Source organism: Sitodiplosis mosellana, unplaced genomic scaffold, assembly GCF_009176505.1.
Source record: "Sitodiplosis mosellana isolate CC-2019 unplaced genomic scaffold, AAFC_SMos_1.0 Smas_scaffold_5, whole genome shotgun sequence".
NCBI lineage: Eukaryota > Metazoa > Arthropoda > Insecta > Diptera > Cecidomyiidae > Sitodiplosis > Sitodiplosis mosellana.
Window position 1 is genome coordinate 2,960,192 of NW_022595248.1, and position 14,040 is coordinate 2,974,231.

The 14,040-nt window shown below is 38.8% G+C and overlaps 1 protein-coding gene across 3 annotated transcripts in view; it reads right to left on the reverse strand.

The window, feature by feature from the left end:
- The window catches only part of LOC129566804 (polypeptide N-acetylgalactosaminyltransferase 2), a 125,739-nt gene that overhangs the window by 102,367 nt on the left and 9,332 nt on the right, over positions 1 to 14,040 (reverse strand). For all 3 annotated transcript variants that reach the window (XM_055443032.1, XM_055443033.1, XM_055443034.1), the window contains one exon: positions 12,870 to 13,675. In XM_055443032.1, the coding sequence (XP_055299007.1) occupies positions 12,870 to 12,989 (120 nt within the window). In that variant the 5' untranslated portion in view covers positions 12,990 to 13,675. The remainder of the gene's footprint in view (positions 1 to 12,869; positions 13,676 to 14,040) is intronic.

The following is a 14,040-nucleotide window of genomic DNA, read 5'->3' on the forward strand; positions in this document are numbered from 1 at the left end:
AGCAGCAGCAGTTGTGGTTGTTGTGGCGTTTGGTCGCATTCTCGGCACAATTTTCATTTCTCTCAAATCCAGTTTTCGTTGCAAACACATGCACACACAAACCGTTCGCCCGGTTGCCAACGTGTACGTGATATTATTCACTAATTTACCATCGAATTGATACACTCGTTGCATACGAACTAACGACGACGAAGAACTTGCACTTTTTTCTCCAATCATCTTCTTTTTCTTCAGCGTAGCTGCTGCTGCTGCTGCTATGGCTGTTTCTCTTGTTGTTGCTGTTAAAAATTTCCCTTTCGTTCATTCGCTGGGCGCAGGCTTGTTGACTCGACTGCACATTTATCCGGTGCAAGAGATTTGCTTTTGCAATTCAATTACTTTGCTCACATTTTTGGTGCACATCCAAGTGTTGCAAATGAAACTAAACAATTGAGTAAAACCATTAAAATGCGCTCGCTGCATTGCATTTCAACGCAGCTGGATATATTCGAGTGCGCTCACATTTTTCGACAATTTCGTGTACACAACGAAGAAGAAGAAGAAGAAGAAGAAAAAAATGATAACAAATGGACATATCAAACGCATAAAATTGATATAAAGCAGATTTTTTCTACACAGAGATTTAAGTTGTGGATTTGGTCTGGCACTAGTACGACTTTCGGTGAAAACAACACAAAAACTGGTTCGCTGCGCACTGCATTCCAACCGAAATTCTTTTTTTTCTGTCTTCAAATCGAGAGATCGTTTATCAAACTGACGAATAACGAGAGAATGTTTGAGAGAATGGAGAGAGATAGAAAGTGATAGAAAATGGGATTGAAATCGAGAAAGAAGGTTTATTAATTTCTTTAATCGAGTTCATTGATTTATTGCCAATGATTCTCTTGCGTACACTCTATTCTAATTCCATTTCCCCAGGCGGAGTGAGCAGAGGCCGCGGAGGAATGGTGGAGCATGCATTTCCAAATGGAATTTACGTAAATCGACGATGCTCAACTATTTGATTTTCATTTCATTCTCGCCCATTGTTCATTCCGAACATTGTTCCCATCATCAAATCACATTCATTCGACACTAATTTACTGTGTTGCAAATGACAACTGTAACGACTGAGCCAACATTGTAACGATTCTATGAAATAAATTGTTCTGCATAATTAAACTGAATTGAAATTGGTCGAGCCAACCGAAGGAAAAAGTTCACAAAAGAAAGAGAAAAAATGAACTCAAACATGAAATCTAATTACAAATGCAAATATAAAATTGCGTGTGCGCGATATCGCATTCGTACAAGTGCAAATTCAAGAGATTTTCATTTGAGTCATTTATCGTGCATTTTCTATGTGTAACAATAGCGAATAATAGTCTCGTATTTCAGCATTTTTTCCCCCCCTAGTTGCGACTTTTCTTTCATTTCTTTCTCTTGCTTTCTGGCCCCGATTTGAATGGCGCTGCTTGTCTTCTCATTTTCAATTCCATATCATCCGCATTTTGTCATTTTGCGTGAGAACAGCAACTGACTGTGTGAGATAACGTTTTTGTTCTACATTTCTTTTTTCTTTGTTTCCAATGTGCGCTCCTTCATTTCGTATGCGCGTGGAATGTGGAACGCAATGAAATACAAAACAAAAAGCCAAGCTATTATTGTCGCTTTTCGTGTTGGGTTTGGTTTGGAGGGCGGCGATGTTTATGTCGTGCTCGCGCTTTTCGGTGCGATTTCACATTGTTTTAATTGCTGTTTGAATTCTACAATCGAATGTCAAATATTGTCGTAATTAGATTTTTTTCGCTTTTCATTTCGATTGTTATTCCGTTCTCTTGGTTTTTTTTTTGTTCTGTTGGTTGTTGGCCAGATTCGCTTTATCATCGATTGGTTTTTTTTCTTCTGCTCTTGTTCATTTTGGTTTGGTGACCAGTGTCAGATTTTTCTCTTCATGTGTTCGTTGCGAGACCAATCCGACATTTTCCAATGCGCCAGCGACATAAATTTTTATGCGATTACTGTTTTTTTTTGTGTGTGTGTGTGTCTCACTCTCTGTATCGTGTCCATCCAATCGAATCGGAAAAACGAACTGAAAAGTCATCGTATTTGGTCTTTGGGTGGTGGTGGTGGTGGTAGCAATCGCCATAGAAGCTTTGCCAAATCCAAAAAGAAGCACAACACCAGCATACACACAGTCTTATCGGATCGCAATTACGAGCTGCGGTGTATTGTGTTTGCTATTGTTATGTTGACTGTGCCCAGGCAGCGCTGGCGTGATCTGAACTGTATAAATGGTGAGATGCGGTTGGACTATTGCACAATAAGAACAATTGCCACGCAATGAAAAATATGCGAAAGAGACAAAGCGCCAACCACTGAAACAAATGACTTAACACATTTTGAGATGCGATCAAAAAAAAATCATTGCGGTTTTTCAGTGATTCTCTCACTGTTGGCTCTTTCTTCCGCATACTTGTCTGTTTTCCTTGCGGAACAAAAAGAAGAAGATATGAACCAAAAAACGCAAATACAAATAGCGAGTCAGTAAATAAGAGCGGTTGACCGAGCTCGTGCCGCTCTCTCGGCAATGGTTTGTAATATTCATTAAAGCGAATCCACTGAGAATGGATTGGACGATTGAAGAGGAAATGTATTTTCTATATCCACAGACACGCTCGCTCAACAAATTGACCATTTCTTTGTGCCAAAATGATAAAACATCACACCACACCACAGCAGCACACAACGGTTCATGGAAGCCAAACATTTATCGTCTGGAATATTTTCTCTATTTCGAAAATCGATCTGGGAATTCGTGACTTTTATTTATCTAATTCCTTTATTTATTTTGCAAATTCATGGACGTTTAACGGGTGTATCGACTGTGCCTAAACAAACAAGAACCACGGCCCGTCCATCTTTTCATATGCCGCACTCTTTGAAATGCGCATCAAATTCTGGTTTTGTTTGTTTTAATTGAATTTTTATTGCGAAACTTATTCGAAACTCAAATAAATTGCCTGGTTCTAGGCTTTCTCGCACTCACATTCGCTCCGTGTTTTTTTTCACAGATAGATATTACAACGTTACAAGAATTATGACAAACAATTTGTTTGCGGCTCTTGTAACAATTTCTCAAATAACTTTGGTTTCATCATCACTGTTCGCACATAAATCAAAAAGTGGCCAAATCATCAGCGCTATTTAATCGTAACCAACGAAATTGCCTAATGAATTATGTATATCGTGCAAAAACTTCACTTATCATATCAATATTTGCGAGATGTTAAAGTGTTTTTGCATCGCAGATTTGAACAATAACAACAACAACAGCAGCAGCAGCAGCATGGCGATTTTTGTGGCGAAACAAATCGATACATATCGCCATGGCTCAATGCTCGCAGCATTATTCATGAGCAAGCTCTAAAAACTGTGTCATCCATATTCATTGGCAGAAAATTGTTTTGATATCGCGTATTTAGTACATTTTATGAAAATTTATGCGTTCGATTTATTTCATAAATCAGCAAGTGAGCAATCTGAGTCGACTATCGACGCGTATACAAACACGCAAAGATTTGCAAAGTTATAAAATATTTATTTGCTAAAGTAAATTGTTCGGCACTCAATCGTTCGTTTTGGCTTTGGAATGGGATGTCGTATTGTCATATGATTGTGGGGATGGTTTTGGCATCAAGCCCAAACGCATATACAATTTCATGATTTATGAGGCACGCACCGAAATTTTTTCGCAAATATTTATCGATGACAAATGATGACGAGACAGAGACATTTGCCTCTACATTCCATTTTGTTCGCCCCGTTTTTCTGCGTCCGAATATCGTCCCCGTTGAATTAATATATGATAGATACCCCTAGCTACCATTCTATAGAAACCACCAAATTTCCAATGAGAGGCTGCATGCAAAAAGGCATTGGATTTCACAAATCGCAACGCAGTCAAAGCGTTTGGGTGGTTGAAAGCCGTACATTGCAATTCCAAATCCATTCACTTTGGAATGCAAACACCGAAAAACTGCACCCAAAATGATGTGTCCAAGAGAGATCTTCCCAGTAAATATTCGGGAATTGATAAAAGTGTATGTATGCAGAAAAACATGTACAACACACGAGAGTGTGCAAGGTTGCCAGCAGCATAAGCAGAAGCAGCCCAGTAAAACGAGTAGCGATTATGTAAATGTTGAACACAATTGCCAATGGCCAAATGTGTCTGACGCCTTTTGCCGTTCGAACATACACACACACACGCTCATCGATCGCATCGTAACAATTTAGAATGTCATGGCAAATATTTTAGCATGAGTAATTTATGATATTGCTCGTTTATATCGTTTCACGAAATTTTACTCTCTCTCTCTCTCTCTCGCACGCAAAGCCATCGGAAGTGGAAGATGAACCGAATAAAAACGTACATCGACAGCATCGAACACACGATGTAACGAAAAGCGACATAGCCAAAGAGTGTAACTATCTACATTTGACGTTCATAAAATTTAAGTGCGGCTATTAGAGCGTGCTTAGAGCAAAGCAAACCGCATACACACACCGATAACAGTTTCGGATTTAAACAATTTTCACAAAGCGTTCAGCGCTTACGGTGTGTTTTGGAAAGTGATGCACACGATATTTCGATCGCGTACTTACCATCATTTCTCTCTTACGAGCGCCCTCGTCAATTCAACAAAATCGGTTCGACTTTATGAAGAGTTGCCAGTGAACAAACAACGGGCCAAAAATTATTGCACGGGAAATAAATAAAGCGCTTCGTTAGCATTCAGCTGCAGAAGATATCGCACAAAGGCGAAAAGAATGTACATGCATCTGTGTGTTTGTGTTGCTTGAAGCGGTCGTGTTTTGTTTTTGTGGTTGCCACATTGTTCCGCTAGCTAAACATCGAAAATCGACATCTCTGCAGGCAACAATCAACCGCGCTGCATCCGATGCGTGCACAACGAAAATTTCATTCGCCTGTATGCTATGATCAATATGCAGCACATATTAGAATGTCAGAGCGATGGAAATTTTATTTTTTAGTTTTTTTGTATTTGCAGAAGCCATATCGAAAGAGGGAGGGAGAGAGCAAAGTGCAACATCAGCCACAAATCGCATTTTAACTTGAACTTTCCATCAAAGTAATCACATGCACACACTTATATCTTTGGTGGCATACAGCCTACCGAAAACCCATATGCCCTGTATTGAAAATGGCATTTCCCGTGTGCATATTAAAACGGTTGCATCCGAAAAACGCACATGATTTCAGGAAAGAGGAACGGGTTTCGGGTTTTTGCTACACATTTGCCAATACCTCATCACGCCATGGATCGGTTTGAGAAGAAATGTCAGCAATGGTGACAGCGGTGTCGGCAGCAACAACAGCAGCACCAGCTTGACATATTTACAATTTTGTGCTCTGACGAATTGCGCAAACATACACACGTTCACTCCCGCTTTGCAACACCATTGAAAACTATCTTGGAAATGCATTAGCAGAAGCACCAATTCTAACGAGTATGGGAATTTCGGATGTCACTCGTATTTCAAATTTACAGCTCGCACATATTGACATTTTCGCAAAACTATTTCCAAAAGACTGCCTCTGTGTGTGCGTGTATTTTTCTCACCCCCTTCTCAGTCGGAATCAGTTCAAGCCTTGGCGCTTGATGTTTTGTTGAATTTAATGTTTTTGTGTCATTTGATAGTCTTGACTGACAGATTTAAAAGTGCGTGCATACCGACGCGCATGAGATGGAAAATATGCAAATATTGGATACGTGCACATACACGAGATGAAAACCTGCGAAAACTCGTTACAATTTGTCAAATGAGCAGAAATTTAATTTGAGCGAATATATATATGTATATGGCGTATACTATATGTGGTTGCAACCCATTTGATGACAAATTCTATAGTGAAAAATGCAAATCGCATCTCCCTCAGCGGATCTGGATGTGTTATGGTTTTGTGAATTTTCATTTAGGTTCAGCATATTTAGTGGCAACAAAACGCATCGCAATAAACACATGAGTGTCACAGTCGTTCCAACTCTTTCTACCACTCTCTCTCTCTCTGACTCTCTCTCTCTCTCTCTCTCTCTGACTCTCTTAGTACGCGAATACACTTTACACAATTGTGTGCCGAGCCAATCGTATTCAGTTCATGTTCATGTTCATTTTGCGGTTGCGAACGATGTACGAAATTAAAAACTACAACCATCAGCCACGAAACATGGCAAACCGTTTACCTGTTGTTGTAAATTTAAATTCATACAAACATCTCTCGAGCTGTGTGTGAATTATTTGGATGCGTTCCACAGTTAAAACTAGATATTAAAGCAGAACGACAGCGAAGCAAAGTAAAAAAAGTAACGAATATTAACATGGAAAAGCATCTGTGTGGATTCGAGTGTCATTCACACGATGAATTGTGCGCCCGGGGTTCATATGGTTGTTCGTCTTAATTAAGCATGTCTACACCACAATTTTAATCACAGGTGCAAATTCAACCATTTCATTTGCTCGGTGCACCCCGTTAAAGTTATATGGTATAAACCGGAGGTGGGACTTTCAAACGAAACGCTGACACGTAAGAGACAAAAATTTCTGATTGAATGGAAAAGAATAAATTAAATTTATCTTCTTCTTCTTGCTGTTTGCTGCATTTCTACGTACACAACAGACATATCTCATTTATTCAAAAAAAATTTATTTTGCCATTTCATTTGGCGAATTTCATGAGTTTTCAAAGTGCTAATGACCCATTTATAACGTATTTATTAATTTGCAAGAAGTTTTCAGCACCCACCATCGCAATGATGACGATGGTGGTGGATCGCTCGAGTAACAAGCAATGCAAAACAAACGCTTAATTACAGTATGCTTTCGTTTTGCGTCGAGTGCCGGCACATCCGGTGTATTCGCGGCTCTCTCCCTCACTCACTCACTCAATCTCTACCTCTCTTTCTCGGTGCTCAGCAATTAAAGAGCAAACGAAAGATATTGTGTGTGCCATCATTTATGGGCTTATGTTGCTCTCGCACTCTGCATATTAATTAAATTTGTCAATGACCGTAACAAATGGAGTTTCAAACCATTTTTCCACGTTTGCCTTTTGCCCAAAAGTGTAACAACCGTTTTGAGCGCGAGCGCATTTTTGGTTGTATTATTTCGTGTGTTTGTTGTACACTTTGTTTGATGTGTCGTGGGCATTGATCGCGCGAGCGCACGTTTTTGGCACAGATGTTCTCTTCCGTTCTATTTTATCGAAAAGTTTCATAGTTTCGGGGACACTACTAAAAATGGCTTTAGTTTTATTATTTATTCATTAACCGACCTGCTGCGCTCCGTTTCGCTTTTGACCGGTTCAGCTAGCGTTGGTCTGGGTGCGCGTACCAACAAATGGCAATTAAAATTGAAAGCACTCTGTTTGTTTATCCAAAATGCGAGCCATTTTTTGTCCATTTCATCATCAAAAAAGAGAGACCGTTCATTTTTTTTTTCGTCTCTTTCGCTATTTTAGTTAATTACGGACCATTCTATCTGAATGGAAAATACATTCGAGTTGTGCAAATACATGAATTAACCCATTCATGCTCTACTATAATTTGCTGATTGCCAGAGAAAGCTATTATGAAATCGGACATTTGCAAATAAAAGAATGTGAGCGAATTTCATGAGAGAGAAAAAAACATGTGCGGCGAATTACATTTCAATAATAAACTGAATGATGTGACATAAATAAATGCGATCAAGAGATGAAACATGAAATGAACATTCTTTCCGTTCTTCCCACATTTTCATTCAATCAAATACGAATCAAATGAAATTATTCGCTTGGCTTGGCAATCTGAACGAATGATAAAGAGGAAAAAAATTGCGATCGATCGACAAAAAGAACAAACGAAAGCGAGCGAATGGGTTCAGAACGAACGAAAGAATTCGAACGAATGAAATTGAATCGACGCAATGGTAGAGACCCGACGAGAAATTTGCGGTAAAATAGGTGTACGTCGACTATCCGTCGCATATCCGTTTTTGAGTGCGGATACTCGCAATGCGAATAGGTATCCACAATAAAAGTTGCCGCAAAATGTTATCGCTGAATACCCTGCGACTATTCGCGCTGCGATAAATGTGAAGTTGTAACTGGATCGAGTGTGACATTTCGACTTGAAACTTCGTACAACCAACGTGAAGTTGGCTGCGTTCGACGGACTTTTTCGTATTGCGACTATACGTAGAATAGTCGCAATGCGATATTCCGCAAATTTCTCGTCGGGAGAGATTGGTCTTTTCACCGAATGTGAAACAGAGTGAGAGTGAAATCAGCGAAGAAAATATAATTTGAGAATCGGCGAATGGGAGCTGTCAGATCATCATTAGAATGGAGTGAGCTGTGGAAAGTGATTTCGCATATGATTTTGTACTAGAAAGTATGAATGATAGTGCAAAATATGAGACTCGTAAAAACATTCTCAAGTTGGTGAAAATAAATCGGTTTTCGTGCATTTTCAGCGTGCACTTTGAAAGATAAACGAGCGTGTGCATGCATTTTAAGGATTTTTCAACGCAAATGAGTTCATGAATTGAACGTTTCTTTTCGGTTTGCCTTTACTCTTCCACCGCGGGCCAAGAATGGAAAAGGGATCGAAAAAAGTTTTCCCATTTCAATCGTGTGTGCAATGTACACCGAAGACGAATCGCTCGCTGCTGCTGCAGCAACAGAGAAAGGGAGCCCGGCGAGTGAAAAATAACACCACGAAAAATGCACATAGAGGCAAATAATGACAGAAACCACGTTCAACCAAACTATTCATTCATCCATTTCACATGACTGACGTTCAATTTAAAATGTAGGAATGTAACACAAGAGCCACTGTGTGCACGTCACATAGCTCGAATGTAAAAAAGCTCGTTAAAATCCAACCAAGAGAACAGTTTCTTCTTCGGCAAATTTTGTTTCTTCTTTGACTCTCGAAAAAGAAACTCAATACCATACACACACACATACATATGCTGGAATGGAAGTGCAAAATTTTTTATTCATTTTCGCACGGTCGATTTTATTCACCTCCACAAACAGTCCCATCTTTTTACAGTCTGCAATGGATACAGTGTGCATTCTTTGCAACTCGAGAAGATGATGAAGGGAAAAAGCAGAGAGTGAAAGCTGCTATTCAAAAAGTAAAATATTTGCCATCAAATGGGGTTGAATGGAATATTCGTGATATCGAAGAATTTCACAAACAGAGCAAATTGTATTAGCAATTTGGGAAAAACTCACACTTTTCTTCGTTGATTCACATTTTTTCTTTATTGGTTCATTCACTATTGAATCGCTGAAAAAAAAAATCTCAATCATTTTCACAGTAATGGTGATTGATTTTGATGCCAAGTAACTGAACTCGAATAAAGAAAAAATCGTGTGCATTTTCTCATGGCTTTTTCTCTCTTATTTTGTTAGACATCACCGAGCAGTGTTCATCGAGCAGATTTAATCGAATTTATCAAACGAAATCGAAGTCCACCGCCATCCCCACATAAAATCAATCATGCGTTCACTTCATCGGTGCAATCGATTGGAATCCATTCGTATACGTTTGCTTCGAAATTGGTTAATATTCAATGGATTGGTCACACTTATGTAAGAACGCAACGCAAACAAACGACGATTTCAACTTCCCCTCACGGTGTATTTTCCAGTTGCTTTTTGCCCCGAAAGCATTGGTATGACTTGCTTGTTTCACTATATGTATTGACAAAAGTGTGGAATATTCTGTGCACGGAACCCATAGAAAGGTTTCAACTGCTTTAAACGGGACATTGTCGTGTGGCTTCGCTTGTTCAAAAACAACAGACTAATTAATTAAAGCGTTGAATTCGTCACTCATTGCGGTCGGATGATTTATGCGACTTTTTTTTCTTTCTTCACTCAAAATTATTCTTGAACGGCGTGGTCTCTTTTTCTTTCGTTCACTTTCCGCAAAGATCGTATAATCGACCAAAATAGACATGGTGACATTTCGGAAATTTATTCACTCGATAAAATAGATCGATAAAGATGTGGCCGACTACGAAAAAAAGTAAAAGTTTTCGTTGAGCGGGTAGACCTTGAAAGTTGCCATGCTCACTTCAGGCGTTAATTGATGAATGGCATTTGAGAAATTGCTTCTGGCTCAAAAACTTTACACAAGTTTTTTTTTCGTTAGTCGGTCGCTTCCATCTTCATTCATCAAGTTTTAATGCAAAAGGGATGGAATTCAAAATGCACATAGCCCGACAACTTTGATGCAAAAAGGCAAGGTAGAAAACCATTTCGCAATTTTTGCCTTAAAGATACTCAGATATTTAAAAAAAACGATAGGGTAGATTCACGAGCTTCGAAACAAAGGAAGAGAACCATTGTATAAAATAAACTCATTCAAATGCAACCGAAGGCAAAGCACGTATAAAAATTGGGTGAAGGCACACACACACACACACACATGTACGGAGAATGCAGTGACAGGGTTTCAAATAATGTGCGGTTTTCACACATGTTTTTGCATGCGGTGAAAAATAATAAACACACATATACTCGATTTTATGGTCGGTGTTTTTATGGGTTTAATATAACGGCATCATTTGCTTGTCATTTATTATTTTCATATATCAACATGTCAAACATGAAGACATCGACATTGTGTTTCAGCGACACGACGATCGACGGTGTGGGAAACTCGATTGCAGCTGATTTAAGCCCTAGGTATTTACTTTTGGGATTCCAGTATGCACATGTGCCATACACCATAGAGTATGGACGTAGACACACCGAACAAAAAAGATATATTCGAATTTCTGTTTGCAAATTACTATGATTATTGCTATTGTCATGATTACAGTTCATGAATGCGTTGCCACTGTGCGGTTAGATAAACAAAATTTGAAACGGTAAACGGAAAACGGAAAACGACGTAACCTTCTTTCAACGGCTCAAAAATGCATATATTTGGCAGTGTGTTTATGGGCGTGCTGCATAAACGGGTGTGCTACATGAGCTCAGTTGCTATGACAAATAATAATTTAAATTGTAATATCCGTCGGTTTTTCAATTCTTTGTGAGAATAAACGCATTTATTTGGGCTTTAACAATTGGGGCACATGTTGTCTGTTGGTGGGTCGCCACGAAAAAAAAAACCCATCACTTATAAATAGGCCAACACGCGACGATGGATATGCGCACAGTAAGGCCAAGTCATTTGGTTTGAAAAATTTACGAGACGATATCACGTGATTACATTCCATGAAACACCAATCGCCATTCATTTGAAAATCCTATCCATTACGCGACCGCTTTGACCGTAAAATTCTGCATGTCTATCAAAAGAGGCCACCTCAACCATTGAAAATTAATAAAAAAAAGAAACGAAAAAAGGATCGAAAGGAAAAACGCGGCTGACAGCCGAACAAGCACATCGATTTGAACCGACAGTTCAAAAAGCGTTCACGCACATGAATTTAAATTGCTTGCAATGACCATTCCGCTGTGCGCATTCGACATTTGCTCCGTTAACTATTCTTGCCATGCAATGTTCACGTACATTGTTATTGATAAAGTGGCGCCGGGTTCTCTTCACGTTTCACATAACTCACTTGGCATGTACTCGGTTATGTTTTGAGGCACAATCAAACACACACACACACATACATACATACAGAGTGACACTGCTGAGCCCAAAAGCCATCGACTGTAAGTTCAATCGATGGGGGAGAAAAATTGGTCGATTTAACGGATTAAATCGAACAAATGTGTGTATGGTGAAACCTCCTGGGACGGCTTTTTTATTCGCAGATTATCTTATGTTTTCGCAAATTCCAAAGAAAAACAGCTAAATGCTCAATCGTTTCGATTGCGTGAGCAAAATAACGAGCACATTTTTGATTTTTAGTAAGAGAGATAGATGAGTTCTTCGAGGAGCCGGGGGAGACCAAAAGACTCAATGAAGTCGTAAACCAAACGAGAAACACAAAGAACAACACACAAACAGTATTGGCGAACATTTAATGCACAGAGTAAATACAAAAGCAGTTTTTGGTGAATGTGCAAAGAACGAGCAATGAACATAAATGCCGGATTTCCATGAACGTTGGCGTGGTGGTGGCGCTTTCGTGAATTCGTCTCTCTTCAATGCACCGTTTCGTTGTCGCTCATTTTTTCCCTTCAGACAACTTTTCTGAAGTGGAAAACTTTCAAATGCTTGATGTTGTGTGTATGTGTGCATGCTTCTCGTCGGTTGTCAATATTTTCCATCGAATCCAAACCAGTATGAGTATGGGTATGTATCAAAGGCCTGGGCTACTTTTGCCATAGCGTTTGCTCTTGTGTCGCATGCAAGAATGTAATTGTTTCGGAAGTTGAAAAGTTTCTTTCTGCAAAATTTGCTTTTGTGTGCGTGTGGAATGATAAGCGAGAGTAAAAAATGAGAGTGCGATGCGAGCAAGAGAGAGCAAGCTAGCGAGCGCTTCACTCAAAACCCCAGGTTTGAGATTTTTGCCGAAAATTTTCACAAATAAATGTCTTTGTACTTAATTTAAAGATTTGCAATAAGATTGGGATGTAATCTTATCTTTTGTCTGTTTCGCAATGTAGATGAAAAGTTTTTGCCGTTTGGTGGCACATAAACCCCGACGCAGTACACAGCGGTACCAACGGTAGGAAAAAATGACGACGGCTGTACGAACACTTCATCAAAATCCATAAATTATATATATTTTACATGAAAATAGCACCATGCTGTCGAAAACATGTTCATTATCAATAAATTGCCGTATTTCGGCGACAACAACAACCGCCGAGAAAAAAAAATGCACCAAATATGGGGACTTACCTTTGGATTGCTTGATTGGAAGTAGTAGAACATCAAAAACATCCAGCTAATTGACAGGAACAACAATAATTTTAGGTTTCGTCGCATTTTCATCGGCATGGTAAAGTACACAGTTCTCATTTTTCTCTCTTGTTTCAGATAAAGTCTCGTTTTTATTTTAAATATTTCCGTTTATTTTGTTTTTTTTTTCCCCGATCTCAAGTGTGATTGATTTAAGTCGAGTGAAATTGAGATAGTTTGGTGATCGAGCTGAAATTCAATTTTGTTGCAATTAATTGAAAGCGTATTTATTTAATGGTTTTCGACGTGTGCGCGGCACAAGCGAGTGAAAAATAAAACGATATCGATTTTTGCACCGAACAAAAATAATAATCGTAATTTTGTGTATGCGCTTCGTTTCACTTTATGAGTATTTTATGCTTATTTCTCCGGTTAAAACGCACTTTCGCTTGTTGATTCCGAATTCCGTTCACTTTAGTTATATTTAGCACTTTCGATGCAGCACACACATTAACAAGTACCTAGGTTGTTGGTTTTTTTTTTTCATTCAACTCAATTTAAATTGGTGCGGTTATCGCGCGTTAATTTCTTTTCAGTTCAAATTCATAAAATTTTTTATTCACTTCAAAGCCCCAGCCAATTGGGTTTAATCTGTTTCTGAACACACACACACAAAAAATTGTCGATATTTGTATTTAATGTGCGTAGTTTTACCGCATACTTTTTTTCTCGTCTTTTTTCACTGTCCGTTCAAACCGTTACCCGCTCTTTTATGCTCCATACGCGGTTTTAATGCGTCGCTGGACCTGTATGCCAAATAAAAAATATTGTTCAAGTGATGTTGTTATTTTGTTAGAGGAATAAAAAGCAATTTTTGTATGAGAAAAGTTGAAAAGCATGTTTCGAACTGAAATTTGCGTCTCTTGTTTGATACAGAATTTGTGGGCAACTGAAACGACGACGAAAAATAAAAAGCAAAAATGTCAAATGGTTTTTTTGCACACGTCTTTGGTGTGTGATTTAATCTGAATCGAACGTTGAAATGTGTCACGGATAGAGCAGTTATCGATGTGGTAATTCGTTTTAGATATACAGCATTATTCGGCGGTGCGCATTTGCAGAAAAAGAGAGCCAGAGAGTTCAGCGTTCGAATGTTGAATAAATTTTTCGG